The 17,005-nt window shown below is 41.1% G+C and overlaps 1 protein-coding gene across 1 annotated transcript in view; it reads left to right on the forward strand.

The window, feature by feature from the left end:
- The first annotated feature begins 1,756 nt into the window (after positions 1–1,756).
- cdh7a (cadherin 7a) overlaps positions 1,757–17,005 on the forward strand; it is a 133,472-nt gene continuing 118,223 nt past the window's right edge. Inside the window, exon 1 of the mRNA XM_039004376.1 lies at positions 1,757–1,993. Coding sequence (XP_038860304.1) covers positions 1,757–1,993 — 237 coding nt within the window. The remainder of the gene's footprint in view (positions 1,994–17,005) is intronic.

The following is a 17,005-nucleotide window of genomic DNA, read 5'->3' on the forward strand; positions in this document are numbered from 1 at the left end:
CACGATGGTGCTCTCCATGTTGCTCTACGACCCCCACAAGCTTCTTAGGACTCGTCTGAATTCAGTACAACTGATCTGCCAACTTCTGTCTATAGCGTCCAAACAGTTTGGGCTGTACACTAATATGACCCCTCTGTGGAAACGTGAGACTCTCACAAACACGTACACGCCAACAGGCCTTACAAGACTCGTCTGAATTTCTGGGGGGAAATACTGTTCAGTGCCAAATATAAGGAATTAAATACAACAACAACAAAAAATACAAAAAAATAATTACAAATGTTTCCTGATCTTTCTTATATCTTTAGGACAGACACTTCAGAACAGACTTTGTTTTTGGGACTATCTGTCACGCCCTGACCTTAGTTATCTATGTTTTCTTTATTATTTTGGTTAGGTCAGGGTGTGACGAGGGTGGGTATGCTTGTTTTTGTATTGTTTAGTGTTTTTTGTATATCACATTTTTTTATTTTATTTTTTAAATTTTGCCCTCTTTTCTCCCCAATTTCGTGGTATCCAATTGTTAGTAATTACTATGTTGTCTCATCGCTACAACTCCCGTACGGGCTCGGGAGAGACGAAGGTCGAAAGCCATGCGTCCTCCAAAACACAACCCAACCAAGCCGCACTGCTTCTTAACACAGCGCGCGTCCAACCCGGAAGCCAGCCGCACCAATGTGTCGGAGGAAACACCGTGCACCTGGCTACCTTGGTTAGCGCGCACTGCACCTGGCCCGCCACAGGAGTCGCTGGTGCGCGATGAGACAAGGATATCCCTACCGGCCGAGTCTCTGGTGGCACAGCTAGCGCTGCGATGCAGTGCCCTAGACCACTGCCCCAACCGGGAGGCCTTAGTATATCTAGAGGTTTTGGTATGTCTAGGTGTAGGTCTATGGTGGCCTGAATTGGTTCCCAATCAGAGGCAGCTGTTTATTGTTGTCTCTGATTGGGGATCATATTTAGGTTGCCATTTTCCCTTTTGGTGTTGTGGGTTCTTGTCTATGTGTAGCACTCTTTGTATAGCTTCACGGTTCGTTTTGTTAAGTGTTCATTATTATAATAAAGAGAATGTACGCATACCACGCTGCGCCTTGGTCTCCTCCCTACGATGGCCGTGACACTATCTGTTGTTCCATGTAGTGCATATGTTATTCAATGCATTTGTATGGGCTAATAGCAGTAAGGCCACATTTTTTTTTATCAAATAAATGTTTTATATTTTGGGGGGATACTTCAAGGGGTCTTAAAATTCTACATGAAATAACTAAATGGTCCCACATTGACAAATGCTAAATTCGCTGGAGAAAAAAATGAATGGATGCATGTTATCCCTGACTGCTTGTTATCATACCATGTAAGCCATGGCATGAGAGTTTTCATCCAACGTTGAATCTCTCTCTCCACCTCACCTTCTTTTCCCTCTCATCCCCCCCCCCCTCTCCTTCTCTTCCTTCCTTCCTTTCCCTCCCTCCATCCCTCCCTCCCTCCCTCCCTCTTTCTTTCTGATAGGCTCCAATTATTCATTGTGCTCAGGTGTAAAGAAGACCATTCTGCTGCCGTAGCCGTTTTCTGACTCCTTGACAACCAACAATCACTATCTTCCGTCTGTCTGCTGAAGGATACACTTGCTTGTTAAACAAATGACACCTGGACTGGGGTGTCGCTTCTGTTGAACCCCAAAATTGCTGTGGATGGTTGACAACATTTCTTCTTGAGTCTTTCGCAGTTCATTTTCACCCAAAAAATGTGTATCGCAATGATGAGACTGACTACACTGTGGAGTGTGGTTAGCCTGTTGACTTTGTTGCTATTACCACTTTGGGAGATGGGCTGCTCTGGCCTGAGCTTTAACTCAGTGCCCCTGCCGCCGGTCGGGACGTACCAAAGAAGCTGCGAAGAGGGGGCACACCACAGGCAGAGGCGCAGTTGGGTGTGGAACCAGTTCTTCGTGCTGGAGGAGTACACAGGGGATGAGCCACTCTATGTGGGCAAGGTAAGAATTTCTCTCTCATCTGGGTTCTCTCTCAGCTGTGCATTTATACAGGGAACCGGTGGATGTGTGACTGTCCTAATATGGACACCATACAGGTGGATTCGGTGAAGGGGAGAAAAGATGCTGAGTACAAGATGATCAAAAAGTCTTGACCCAACTATGACTGGAGTTAATGCTACTTGTGTTATCCAATACTTATTTACCTGTTTATGCATTTGTTGGAGATGTGAGTTCACAGGAAGGATTTAGGAGTAACAGAGAACATTGTGTGTTTCAGAGAGTCTCGGGTTCTCAGGTCTTCTCCCATCTCCATTAGATGCTCTTGTGTAGAAACCTTTTCATAAAGAGTGCATGAAGAGCGCAAGGGTTTTCAATTGCATGTTTACTTCAGGGGTTTATTTAGTGAGATGAAACCTTCAGAAGTTTGCCGATAGAAATAAATAGAGCTTACTTGATTCCCTAATTCTACTTGACAATCATGCCTGTTCTAAAAAAAAAAAGGCTTTCTATCTGAACATTCTGTAACTTTGCATCCTCCTGAACAGGCCTGTGGTGTCCACTTATGCCTCCTGCTTAAGGTCTGACAAGAATTATAGGTTTTGATAGGGCACCTCCAAGATGGAGTAGTGAATGGATCTCATCACATTGTGATACAGTGGCAAGAAAAAGTATCTGAACCCTTTGGAATTACCTGGAATTCTGCATAAATTAGTCATACAGTTTGATCTGATCTTTATCTTAGTCACAACAATAGACAAACACAGTGTGCTTAAACTAATAACACACAAATTATTGTATTTTTCTTGTCTATATTGAATACATAATTTAAACATTCACAGTGTAGGTTGGAAAAAGTATGTGAACCCCTAGGCTAATTACTTTTCCAAAAGCTAATTGGAGTCAGGCGTCAGCTAACCTGGAGTCCAATCAATGAGACGAGATTGGAGATGTTGGTTAGAGCTGCTCTATAAAAAACTCAGAAGACCTAATATTAAGAAGTGTTTACTTGCATAAAGCTGGAAAGGGTTACAAAAATATCTCTAAAAGCCTTGATGTTCATCAGTCCACGGTAAGACAAATTGTCTATAAATGGAGAAAGTTCAGCACTGTTGCTTCACCCTAGGAGTGGCCGTCCTGCGAAGATGACTGCAAGAGCACAGCGCAGAATGCTCAATGAGGTTAAGAAGAATCCTAGAGTGTCAGCTAAAGACTTACAGAAATCTCTGGAACATGCTAACACCTCTGTTGACGAGTCTACGATACGTAAAACAGTAAACAAGAATGGTGTTCATGGGAGGAAACCACGGAAGAATGCTGTCCAAAAAACCATTGCTGCACGTCTGAAGTTTGCAAAAGAGCACCTGGATGTTCCACCGCGCTTCTGACAAATATTCTGTGTACAGATAAAAACTAAAGTTGAGTTGTTTGGAAGAAACAAACAACACTATGTGTGGAGAGAAAAAAGGCACAGCACACCAACATCAAAACCTCATCCCACCTATAAAGTATAGTGGAGGGAGCATCATGGTTTGGGGCTGCTTTGCTGCCTAAGGGCCTGGACAGCTTGCGATCATCGACGGGAAAATGTATTCCCAAGTTTATCAAGACATTTTGCAGGGAAATGTAAGGCTATCTGTCCGCCAATTGAAGCTCAACAGAAGTTGGGTGCTGCAACAGGACAACGACCCAAAACACAGGAATAAATCAACATCAGTCCTGACCTCAACTCGATTTAAAATGCTGTGGCATGACCTCAAGAGCGGTTCACACCAGATGTTCTAAGAATATTGCTGAACTGAAACAGTTTTGTAAAGATGAATGGTCCAAAATTCCTCCTGACCGTTGTGCAGGTCTGATCCTCAACTACAGAAAACATTTGGTTGAGTTTATTGCTGCCAACCAGTTATTAAATCCAAGGGTTCACTTTTCCACCCTACACTGTGAATGTTTACATGGTGTGTTCAATAAAGACATGAAAACATATAATTGTTGGAGTGTTATTAGTTTAAGCAGACTGTGTTTGTCTATTGTTGTGACTTAGATGAAGATCAGATCAAGTTTCATGACCAAATTATGCAGAAATCCAGGTAATTCCAAAGGGTTCACATAATTTTTCTTGCCACTGTATGTGATTGTGGCAGCTCAACCGAATGGCTGGTTTGGGCACACATATCCACAAGGAAAAGGAAGCTCTGATTGTGTCATGCCCTGATGTGTTTCACTTGTCCTTGTGCTTGTCTCCACCGCCTCCAAGTGTCGCCCATCTTCCCCACTTGTCCTCTGGGTATTTATACCTGTGTTTTCTGTCTGTGCCAGTTCGTCTTGTTTGCTTAAACCTCTCTGGGATAGGGGGGATGCTTGCGTCCCACTTGGCCAAAAGCCAGGGAAATTGCAGAGCGCCAAATAAAAAATAAAAATGATATAAAAATCAAACTTTCATTAAATCACACATCTAAGATACCAAATTAAAGCTACACTCGTTGTGAATCCAGCCAACATGTCAGATTTGAAAAAAGGCTTTTCGGCGAAAGCATAAGATGCTATTATCTGATGATAGCACAACAGTAAACAAAGAGTGCAGCATATTTCAACCCTGCAGGCGTAACACAAAACGCAGAAATAAAATATAAATCATGCCTTACCTTTGACGAGCTTCTTTTGTTGGCACTCCAATATGTCCCATAAACATCACAAATGGTCCTTTTGTTCAATTAATTCCATCCATATATATCCAAAATGTCCATTTATTTGGCGCGTTTGTTCCAGAAAAAAACAGCTTCCAATTTGTATTACTACAAAATATCTCAAAAGTTAACGGTAAACTTTGCCAAAACATTTCAAACTACTTTTGTAATACAACTTTAGGTATTTTTTAACGTTAATAATCGATCAAATTGAAGACGGGTCTATCTGTTTTCAATACAGGAGGACAACAAACTAACGCTACTTTTCTAGTCTTGCGCAACTCTCAAACAGTACACAGAACGTTACTCTGATTCAAGATGGCCGTACTTCTTCATTGCACAAAGGAATAACCTCAACCAATTTCCAAAGACTGGTGACATCTAGTGGAAGCGGTAGGAACTGCAAACAAGTCCATTAAAATCTAGTATCCCAATGAAAACTTATTGAACAGACAGTGACCTCAAAAAAAAAAATCTGAATGGTTAGTCCTCGGGGTTTTGCCCGCTACATAAGTTTTGTTATCCTCACAGACATGATTCAAACAGTTTTAGAAACTTCAGAGTGTTTTCTATCCAAATCTACTAATAATATGCATATCTTATATTCTGGGGATGAGTAGAAGGAAGTTGAAATTGGGCACGCTATTTATCCAAAAGTGAAAATGCTGCCCCCTATCCTAGAGAAGTTAAGCCTACCAGTGGTTTGTCTCAGCTCCTGTTTTTCCCCAGTCGCTCTTTGTCTCGTCCTCCTGTTTTTTGACCCTTGCCTGTTCTGACCAGGTACCTGCCCGCCTGACCACTCTGCCTGTCCCTGACCTGAGCCGGCCTGCCATCCTGTACCTTTGTTCCACCTCTGGATTACCGACCTCTGCCTGACCTGACCCTGTGCTTGCCTGTCGTCCTGTAACTTGGCCTCTACTCTGGATTATCGACCCCTGCCTGCCTTGACCTGTCGTTTGCCCGCCCCTGGTGTTACAATAAACATTGTTACTTTACACAGTCTGAACTTGGGTCTTACCTTGATTCCTGATAGATTGTTGGGCAATACAAGGGGAGAAAGTAATTCAAACACCCAACCTACACTTTATTTGGAAATTATGTTGAAATTATACTCTAACAACCCTAGTCGATAGGCACCTTACAATCTCTTACAATGGGAATAGTGGTTAGGGCGTTCTTCTTTGGGCCTGGTGATTTGGGTTCGCGGCCTGCTAGGGAACTCATGCTACTGCCTCCGTTCATTAAAATACTACAGAGATACTATTTTCAATTACTATTGTTGAATGGCACTGAGTTGGCAAAACAGAGGCATTTGGAAAGCTACATACTGTACAGCAACAGCGAGGTCTGGAAGACACAGGCATTATAATAAGACTCAAAATTTCTCTCGTTTACGATCTGAAAGAAAAGCCGAATAGCCTCTCGAACGCGAGCGTGTACATCCTCTCATTTGATACTCGACCCAGTCAAATAATCGCTGACGAGTTCATTGCGATCAAAGGATTCCTTTATCTTTCAAATGCTTTCAGTATTGAAACAGATCTTGTATGTAGATGGCAGGGGCATACAGCGATGAACACGTCTCTTTCGCTTGGGAATCCGAGAGGTTGTTGGAACGCGTGTCTCTCATGGGGGGTGAATCTATCGAGTGTTGCCTTACACGTAAATTAATCTTTAGCATGCGGACAAGTGGGAGGACACCACCACAAACCATGAACATAACCATTTGTGAGTCCTTAGTCTTTTCGGCACATATTAGCAGTGGTGGAAAAAGTATTCATTTGTCATACTTCAGTAAAAGTAAAGATACTTTCACAGAAAATGAAGGCACACATCTGTCTATATAAGGTCCCACAGTTGACAGTGCATGGCAGAGCAAAAACTAAGCCATGGGGTCGAAGGAAATGTCCATAGGGCTCCGAGATAGGATTGTGTTGAGGCACAGATCTGGGGAAGGGTACCAAAAAATGTCTGCAGCATTGAAGGTCCCCAAGAAGACACTGGCCTCCATCTTTCTTTAATGGAGAACCAAGACTATTCCTAGAGCTATGGTAGGCATGTTGTGTAAGTCAAATTATACAACCCCCCCCCCCCAAAAAAAACATTTTAATTCCAGGTTGTAAGGCAACAAAATTGGAAAAATTCCAAGGGGGTTGAATACTTTCGCAAGCCACTGTATATTTACAAAATGGATCTGTGATTTTCACCAATGTCATGTCACATTCTTTTTGGGGAACCATTTTGTTTCAGGCTCTTTTATTTATTGGGTACTTGAGGGACAAATGCATATGTCCCTCTAGTACACCATTGTATGACAACAATCTTAAGCCATTTCTCCAATCTACATAAATTGTTATGAATGTTCAAAAGCATAACTAGAGAAGGAGTGTAATGCAGTTTCAGTAAACTGTTGTTTTTAATCACCTTGAGCATTTTTCATTCGGATTTCAAGCTTATTTTTTTGGTTTCTAATTCATCTATTTTTTGCACTACAGCAATATATTGTGGTGCTAGGACAGCTATTTGATATACCTGCTTTACAGTACAATGTTCTTTTTGTTTAACTTGAATTATCACTACTACTATTTTCAAGACTCTGACAGCCTTCCACGCTTGTAAGGGAATTTATCTTATTGGCCGTATATGCCTCAATTAATCATATTAGTCATTCCCAATGCTGGTACCCCACTTCATAAAACCAGCCACCAAGACCAAGAGGGTCTCTGAACCTTTCCACATCTCCATACCGATCTGATTACCCAATTGCAAGTTGACTGGAATCAGTGTCCGTAGTGACTCCTATCAAGCATTGTTTTTGAAACCAGTGGACAGCCAGTGAAAAATGTGCTCTTGCAACAGCTGCATAGTGTGGATCCCAGCCTTTTGAATAAAAGTGAGGCTTTTATTGCTCAATCTAATTCATGCTGATAAATTTTTTTATCTAGAGGCCTAATGGACACATGCTCAAACTCGCACACTTTTGATAGACTTGAAGGGGCAATCTGTAGTTGCTACATCCATTTTTTTTTTTTAAGTTCTGTTGATAGCTGCAATATCACAACCTACACTCCGTTCAAATTTTGGAGTCACTTAGAAATGTTTTGTCCATTAAAATAACATAAAATTCATCAGAAATAGTGTAGACATTGTTAAACCTCTCTGGGGCAGGTGGGACGCAATCGTCAGCTTGCAATTTGCGCAATGTCACTACAAAATGTATCAAAAGTTACATGTAAACTTTACCAAAACATTTCAAACTACTTTTGTAATACAACGTTAGGTATTTTTAAACGTTAATAATCGATCAATTTGAAGACGGGATGATCTGTGTTCAATACAAAAAGAAAACAAACTGACGCAACTTTTTTCGTAACGTGCCTCTCAAAAAATTTACTTCATGTGACCCTCATTTACGATAGCCCTACTTCTTCATTACACAAAGGAATAACCTCAACCGATTTCCAAGGACTGGTGACATCCAGTGGAAGCGGTAGGAACTGCAAGCAAGTCCATTAGAAATCTGGTGTCTAAGAAAACTCATTGAAAAGACAGTGACATCAAAAAAATAAAAATTCTGAATGGTTTGTCCTCAGGGTTTTGCCTGCTACATAAATTCTGTTATTCTCACAGACATGATTCAAACAGTTTTAGAAACTTCAGAGTGTTTTCTATCCAAATCTACTAATAATATGCATATCTTATATTCTGGGGATGAGTAGCAGGCAGTTGGATTTTGGCATGCTATTTATCCGAAAGTGAAAATGCTGCCCCCTGCCCACAAGAAGTGAATGTTGTAAATTACTATTGTAGCTGGAAACGGCAGATTTGTTATGGAATATCTACATAGGCGTACAGAGGCCCATTATAAGCAACCATCACTCCTGTGTTCCAATCAAATCAAATCAAATGTATTTATATAGCCCTTCTTACATCAGCTGATATATCAAAGTGCTGTACAGAAACCCAGCCTAAAACCCCAAACAGCAAGCAACAGGTGTAGAAGCACGGTGGCTAGGAAAAAACTCCCTAGAAAGGCCAAAACCTAGGAAGAAACCTAGAGAGGAACCAGAGGGTTACCTTCAACCACCAACGTACCATCCTAAGACAAGGCCGAGTATAGCCCACAAAGATCCGCCACGGCACAGCCCAAGGGGGGCGCCAACCCAGACAGGAAGACCACGTCAGTGACAACACACTCAAGTGACGCACCCCTCCTAGGGACGGCATGGAAGAGCACCAGTAAGCCAGTGACTCAGCCCCTGTAATAGGGTTAGAGGCAGAGAATCCCAGTGGAGAGAGGGGAACCGGCCAGGCAGAGACAGCAAGGGCTGTTCGTTGCTCCAGTGCCTTTCCGTTCACCTTGACACTCCTGGGCCAGACTATACTCAATCATATTGAGTATATTAGTGAAGACGAGTCTTCAATAAAGACTTAAAGGTTGAGACTGAGTCTGCGTCTCTCACATTGGTAGGCAGACCATTCCATAAAAATTGAGCTCTATAGGAGAAAGCCCTGCCTCCAGCTGTTTGCTTAGAAATTCTAGGGACAATTAGGAGGCCTGCGTCTTGTGACCGTAGTGTACGTGTAGGTATGTACGGCAGGACCAAATCGGAAAGATAGGTAGGAGCAAGCCCATGAAATACTTTGTAGGTTTGCCGTAAAACCTTGAAATCAGCCCTAGCCTTAATAGGAAGCCAAATTTGGTTCTAGTCAGGATTCTAGCAGCTGTATTTAGCACTAACTGAAGTTTATTTATTGCTTTATCTGGGTAGCCGGAAAGCGGATCATTGCAGTAGTCTAACCTAGAAGTGACAAAAGCATGGATTAATTTTTCTGCATCATTTTTGGACAGAAAGTTTCAGATTTTTTGCAATGTTACGTAGATGGAAAAAAATCTGTCCTTGAAACAATATTGATATGTTCGTCAAAAGAGAGATCAGGGTCCAGAGTAACGCCGAGGTCCTTCACAGTTTTATTTGAGATGACTGTACAACCATCAAGATTAATTGTCAGATTCAACAGAAGATCTCTTTTGTTTCTTGGGACCTAGAACAAGCATCTCTATTTTGTCCGAGATTAAAAGTAGAACGTTTTCAGCCATCCACTTCCTTATGTCTGAAACACAGGCTTCCAGCGAGGGCAATTTTGGGGCTTTACCATGTTTCATTGAAATGTACAGCTGTGTGTCATCCGCATAGCAGTGAAACATTATGTTTTCGAATGACATCCCCAAGAGGTAAAATATAAAGTGAAAACAATAGTGGTCCTAAAACGAAATCTTAAGGAACACCGACATTTACAGTTGATTTGTCAGAGGACAAACCATTCACAGAGACAAACTGATATCTTTCCGACAGATAAGATCTAAACCAGGCCAGAACTTGTCCGTGTAGACCAATTTGGGTTTCCAATCTCTCCAAAAGAATGTGGCGATCGATGGTATCAAAAGCAGAACTAAGGTCTAGGAGCACGAGGACAGATAATAATAAACAGTAGTTTAGTTGGAATAGGGTCCAGTATGCAGCTTGAAGGTTTAGAGGCCATGATTATCTCTTGACACAATGGTGAAAATATAGTACTAAAACATTTGAGTGTCTCCCTTGATCCTAGGTTCTGGCAGAGTTGTGCAGACTCAGGACAACTGAGCTGTGGAGGAATACGCAGATTTAAAGAGGAGTCCGTAATTTGCTTTCTAATGATCATGATCTTTTCCTCAAAAAAGTTCATGAATTTATTACTGCTGAAGTGAAAACCATCCTCTCTTGGGGAATGGTTAGCTTTGCGACAGTATTAAAAAGACATTTCGGATTGTTCTTATTTTCCTCAATTAAGTTGGAAAAATAGGATGATCAAGCAGCAGTGAGGGCTCTTCGATACTGCACTGTACTGTCTTTCCAAGCTAGTCGGGAGACTTCCAGTTTGGTGTGGCACCATTTCCGTTCCAATTTTCTGGAAGCTTGCTTCAGAGTTCGGGTATTTTCTGTATACCAGGGAGCTAGTTTCTTATGACAAATGTTTTTAGTTTTTAGGGGTGCAACTGCATCTAGGGGATTGCGCAAGGTTTAAATTGAGTTACTCAGTTAGGTGGTTAAAGTCACCAAAAATTTGAATATTATCTGCTATGACTACAAGGTCTGATAGGAATTCAGGGTACTCAGTGAGGAACACTGTATATGGCCCAGGAGGCCTGTAAACAGTAGTTATAAAAAGTGATTGAGTAGGCTCCATAGATTTCATGACTAGAAGCTCAAAAGACGAAAACGTCGGTTTTTTTTGTACATTGAAATTTGCTATCGTAAATGTTAGCAACACCTCCGCCTTTGCATGTTGTGTTAGCTAATCCAAGTTTATCTTTTTAAAAGTCTAATTGATAATTAGAAAACCCTTTTGCAATTATGTTAGCACAGCTGAAAACTGTCATATTGATTAAAGAAGCAATAAAACGGGCCTTCTTTAGACTAGTTGAGTATCTGGAGCATCAGCATTTGTGAGTTTGATTACAGGCTCAAAATGGACAGATACAATTTCTTTCTAAACTCGTCAGTCTATTTTTGTTCTGATAAATGAAGGCTATTCCATGCGAGAAATTGCCAAGAAACTGAAGATCTCGTACAATGTTGTGTACTACTCTCTTCACAGAACAGCGCAAATTGGCTCAAACCAGAATAGAAAGAGGAGTGGGAGACCCCGGTGCACAACTGAGCAATAGGACAAGTACATTAGAGTGTCTAGTTTGAGAAACAGATGCCTCGCAAGTCCTCAACTGGCAGCTTCATTACATAGTAACCACAAAACACCAGTCTCAACGTCAACAGTGAAGAGGTGACTCCGGGATGCTGGCCTTCTAGGCAGAGTTCCTCTGTCCAGTGTCTGTGTTCTTTTGCCCATCCCCAAACTTTTGAACGGTAGTATATATATTTATATATCCATTGATTCTTGACGAATATTACTTATAGATGCCTCAAACATGTTTTTCTCCAAAATGTGTAAACATTGTAAATGTAAACAAACACTTCTTAACATGGTTATAACAATGCATCCATAGCTCTGGCTATTAGTCTGAGATTGGTTACATTTCTCCAGGACCATGCCTCAGCTTTTTACCAAAACAGAGGTGGGGCCACCGTTTTGTTATTGTTTCAACTATGGATTTAAACAGCTGCATATTATCAAAATATCAAAGTGTCATCAACAAAACAGTAGGCCTACAGCAAATGCAGAAAATGACATTCATTTTTCACATGTAAATAGCACTTTTCAGTAGTGCTCAAAGCAGGCCATTCCATGAGAGCAGCATTTATTTTTCAACTCGAATCAATGAGCCCAATCAGTCCTCCATGTTAACAAAATCTTAAACAAATGAATAGGGCTGGCTAATAAGTCCTTAGTTTTGGGGTTATGCTCAGGTATTTATACTTCCATATTTCCAAATCATATTGTCACGCCCTTACCTTACATAGCCTTTTTTATTCTCTATTTGGTTAGGTCAGGGTGTGACTTGGGTGGGCAAATCTATGTGTTCTATTTCTTTGTTGGCAGGGAATGGTTCCCAATCAGAGGCAGCTGTCTATTGTCTCTGATTGGGGATCATACTTAGGCACCCTGTTTTCCACCAGAGTTTGTGGGATCTTGTTTTTGTACTGTTACTGTGTAGCCTGCAGAACGTTACGTTTGTTCGTTTATCTTTTTTCTTCTTTTTTTTGTGTTTATCAAAATAATGAAAGATGTACGCTTAGCACGTTGCGCCTTGGTCTCATTCCGACGACGGACGTAACACCTATTCTTGAAGATCAAGGGGTATAACATTTAATGGAATGTCTGGAATTCTTATCGACTTTCGATTTTAATGTAAAGATATCATTTAATCGTATTATGTTATGTAGTAGAAAGCAATGGGTTAAAATAAGCCTACATAACCAACCCATAAAGTAAAATGTAACATCCATATAAGGCCAGCTATGTAAACTTTAACATTGATTTATCTTGCAATAGATGTTGTTCAATTGGTAACACACATTTTTGTCTTCTAATGCCTCTTAAGGGGAAGGTAACTGAATGTAATCAGATTACGTTACTGAGTTTGGGTAATTCAAAAGTTACGTTACTGATTACAATTTTGTACAGGTAACTAGTAATTAACGGATTACATTTAGAAAGTAACCTACCCAACCCTGGCTGCAGCCTTAATAAGACAGACGAAGCAGGGTTTGATATGTATGAGCATGGCAAGAGAATATTCAAGTCGCTGAGGGGGTTGTAGTTCTTAAAGGGCCTTGCTAACAAGTGCTCTGGCTTGTTCAGTGTGAAATAGCATGGTAGCGTGGCGCCAGGGTCCGTAGCAGTTAATTGGTGCACTGGGCCTATAAGGGTATTGCCCTTTGGGACCGTAAAGCCAACCTAAGGTCACTTTTAAAGTGGCGTTCAATCTCAAACACCAAGTCAATCTTGCGTATTTGAAGTGTTGATGTTCATATAGTCACAGCATTTACTGATACTTTAAGTCCACTGCCTCCAGTGCAACAGGCCTGATCAAAAATATTGCGGAATTCCACACGATTCCCCGTTAACTCTATTACGATTCCTTTAGCACAGTATGGAGCGACCCAGAGCATCCTGGCCTGAGCCGATCACATTTTCCCCTATCCTTCCCTTGTTTGCCGGGTTTCTCCTGAGGAGAAGCCCTTTGAGTCCAGGTTTAATTGGAGGAGATCCTTTGCAGGCAAGGAGGAGAACGTTCGCCAGGAGCGTCTGGGAATCTACTGGGCCGCTGCTGCAGTCTATTACCATTTCCTGTTTACCACACAGCCCCAAAAAAACCTGACATGCACTTCACCTCCCAAGGTGAAGTACATTCTCTTTGGTGTGATTTTGAATGTGTTTGTTAATGAAATGCAATTCCAGGGCTATGAATCTGTATCTCCCTGTCTCTGGGCTGCTCCGCAATGGCCATTTATCAGAGCAGGAGGTGAAAGTCATCAGTTTGGCAATCACCAGTGCTTTCTCCTGGCACGCCTTCAAGCAACACCACAACAGCCATTCTCACCGAGACACCACGCACACACACACACAGAGACATACACACACTAATTATGGAGAAAATGAATAGTCTGCCTTTCATATAATTAGGTAGATGGGCTGGTGGCTGTGGCATGAACATCTCTTTTCATTCAAGCCAGCAGAGCTCTTTATGTGCTGAAAACGATATGAGCAGACATCTCTGATTCTAATAAAGATGATAAAAGTAAAAAGCTCTCGATTTCATTTGAATGGAGCAGTACCACAAAGTAATACAATACAATTTGCATTTATATAGCTAGCACTCTTGATGCGTTCATTCATTCACCCCCCCAAAATGTAACTTAAAAAGGGAAAGGAGTTTCTGGCAATGAGACTGGAAACATACAAGAGTCAATCCAAAGCTATCAAATTCCTTTCTGACCCTCTAAAACAAGACCAAGGTTCAAATACTATTTGAAATCAATCAAATATTTTGAATGGTTGCTTTAGCCTGCCTGGGGTGCTAAATTGGCAGGGTTTGCAGTTTTGCGAATAATCTATTAGTTCCATTGCATCAGGCAAGCTCAATCAAGCCCAGCTTAATTTGAAATTGTTTAAATAGTATTTGAACACAGTTCAGCTAAGAACCTGGTGGTGAGTTGGGGTAATTGTATTGGATCTTTCAAATATTGGCATTCTTAAATACCATAGGCATGTCTTTTTAGGGATGAGAGGCTCTCCACCAGACAGAAAAATAAATTATGAAATGTGGAGGTGCTTCTCCTCCACCTGAGCTCAGAGCAGAGGGGGGCAGCGGGAGCCAAAGTGAGACGATGACAGGAGGCCCTGAAATATGAAGCATTCTTTCTTCTCGCCGTCTCTCTTCTTCTCTGGGCCTTTCTCTCTCTCTTTCTCTCTCTGTCTGAATCTCTTTCTCAGGGTTGCTTTCTCACTCTTGCTTTCTCTCTCTGTCCCTCTCCTCCACAACACATTAAACTGAGACGTTATATTCTAGGGTATTTCTAAGGCACAAAGGATTCGGATGCTTGTGGTATACACAGATGCGTCAAATAAATAGAATCAGGATCTGTGTTTGAATACATGCCAGTGCTGATGGAAAGCATACAGTATACTCTGCAATGAAATACAGTTGAAGTCTGAAGTTTACATACACTTAGGTTGTCATTAAAACTCGTTTTTCAACCCTTCCACAACTGTCTTGTTAACAAACTATAGTTTTGGCAAGTCGGTTAGGACATCTACTTTGTGCATGACACAAGTCATTTTTCCAACAATTGTTTACAGACAGATTATTTCACGTATAATTCACTGTATCACAATTCCAGTGGGTGATAAGTTTACACACACTACGTTGACTGTGCCTTTAAATGGCTTGGAAAATTCCAGAAATGTATGTCATGGCTCTAGAAGCTTCTGATAGGCTAAGTGACATCGTTTGAGTCAATTGGTGGTGTACCTGTGGATGTCTTTCAAGGCCTACCTTCAAACTCAGTGCCTCTTTGCTTGACATCATGGGAAAATCGAAAGAAATCAGCCAAGACCTCAGAAAAACAATTGTAGAACTCCACAAGTCTGGTTCATCCTTGGGAGCAAACGCCTGAAGGTATCATGTTCATCTGTATAAACACCATGGGACCACGCAGCCATCATACTGCTCAGGAAGGAGACGCCTTCTGTCTCCTAAAGATGAACGTACTTTGGTGCGAAAAGTGCAAATCAATCCCAAAACAACAGCAAAGGACCTTGTGAAGATGCTGGAGGAAACAGGTACAAAAGTATCTATATCCACAGTAAAATGAACCCTATATCGACATAACCTGAAAGGCCGCTCAGCAAGGAAGAAGCCACTGCTCCAAAACCACCATAAAAAATCCAGACTACGGTTTGCAACTGCACATGGGGACAAAGGTCATACTTTTGGGAGAATTGTCCTCTGGTCTGATGAAACAAAAATATAACTGTTTGGCCATAATGACCATTGTTATGTTTGGAGGAAAAATGGGGAGGCTTGCAAGCCGAAGAACACCATCCCAACCGTGAAGCACAGGGGTGACAGTATCATGTTGTGGGGGTGCTTTGCTGCAGGATGGACTGGTGCACTTCACAAAATAGATGGAATCATGAGGTGGGAAATTATGTGGCTATATTGAAGCAACATCTAAAGACATCAGTCAGGAAGTTAAAGCTTGGTCACAAATGGGTCTTCCAAATGGACAATGACCACGTATAATTCTAAAGTTGTGGCAAAATGACTTAACAATTTAAAGGTAATGCTACCAAATACTAAATTGAGTGTATGTAAACTTCTGACCCACTGGGAATGTGATGAAAGAAATTAAAGCTGAAATAAATCATTCTCGCTACTAATATTCTGACATTTCACATTCTTAAAATAAAATGGTGATCCTAACTGACCTAAGACAGGGAATTGTTACTTGGATTAAATGTCAGGAATTGTGAAAAACTGAGTTTAAATGAATTTGGCTAAGGTGTATGTAAACTTTCGACATCAACTCTATTATTGGAATTTATTTGTATTTTCTATTGTTTTATTGACTGTACATACAAAACAACCCATGAACTCAAAGGAACATGTGTACATCTGAAAGAACTAGATAGCTATAAGTAATACAGTGAAAATTCCACCTAGCTTATTAAAGGGAAAGATGGAGCTACTACCATATTGCTTATGCCTATCAAATTCTTTAAGATCTACACAAAGTGCCTCCGAGGGGAAGGGACTGTTTTTGGACCAAGCCTCTTGTCTTCATCTTCCAAGTCAGCAAGAGGCTCATATCCATAAGAATCATTCATGAATGACAGAGTATGCTAATACTGCCAATAAGAAGGCAAACCTTCCGACTGGTACACAGCAGCCCTTTTCAGATGCATAGACCAAAATCCAACAATTGCTTCCCAGCTTTCCAATGCTCATTACTAAGTTATCTCAAAACTTTGCAAATGGTCTAGCTGTTGTTCTGCCCTGCATAAGAGTGAACAGTGCCCTGACAAACAGCTCTATTTTGTTATTCTGTTAGATCTCTTGTAAAATTAATTTGGGAGATAGATTATTCAATTGGTCATGTCTATATTCATTTCCTATAAAGGGAGAGATGTATGTAAGTCAAGTAGACCGAGACATCGTCAAAAATGTAATTTAATATGAACTTCCCTTGTTACCTTTCTGAACAGGGCTTTGTTTCCGTGATGGGAATGAGGTTACATTGACACATTGTCACGCCCTGACCTTAGAGATCCTTATTTATTCTCTATGTTTGGTTAGGTCACGGTGTGACTCGGGTGGGAAAAT

This window comes from Salvelinus namaycush, chromosome 11 (assembly GCF_016432855.1).
Source record: "Salvelinus namaycush isolate Seneca chromosome 11, SaNama_1.0, whole genome shotgun sequence".
Lineage (NCBI taxonomy): Eukaryota > Metazoa > Chordata > Actinopteri > Salmoniformes > Salmonidae > Salvelinus > Salvelinus namaycush.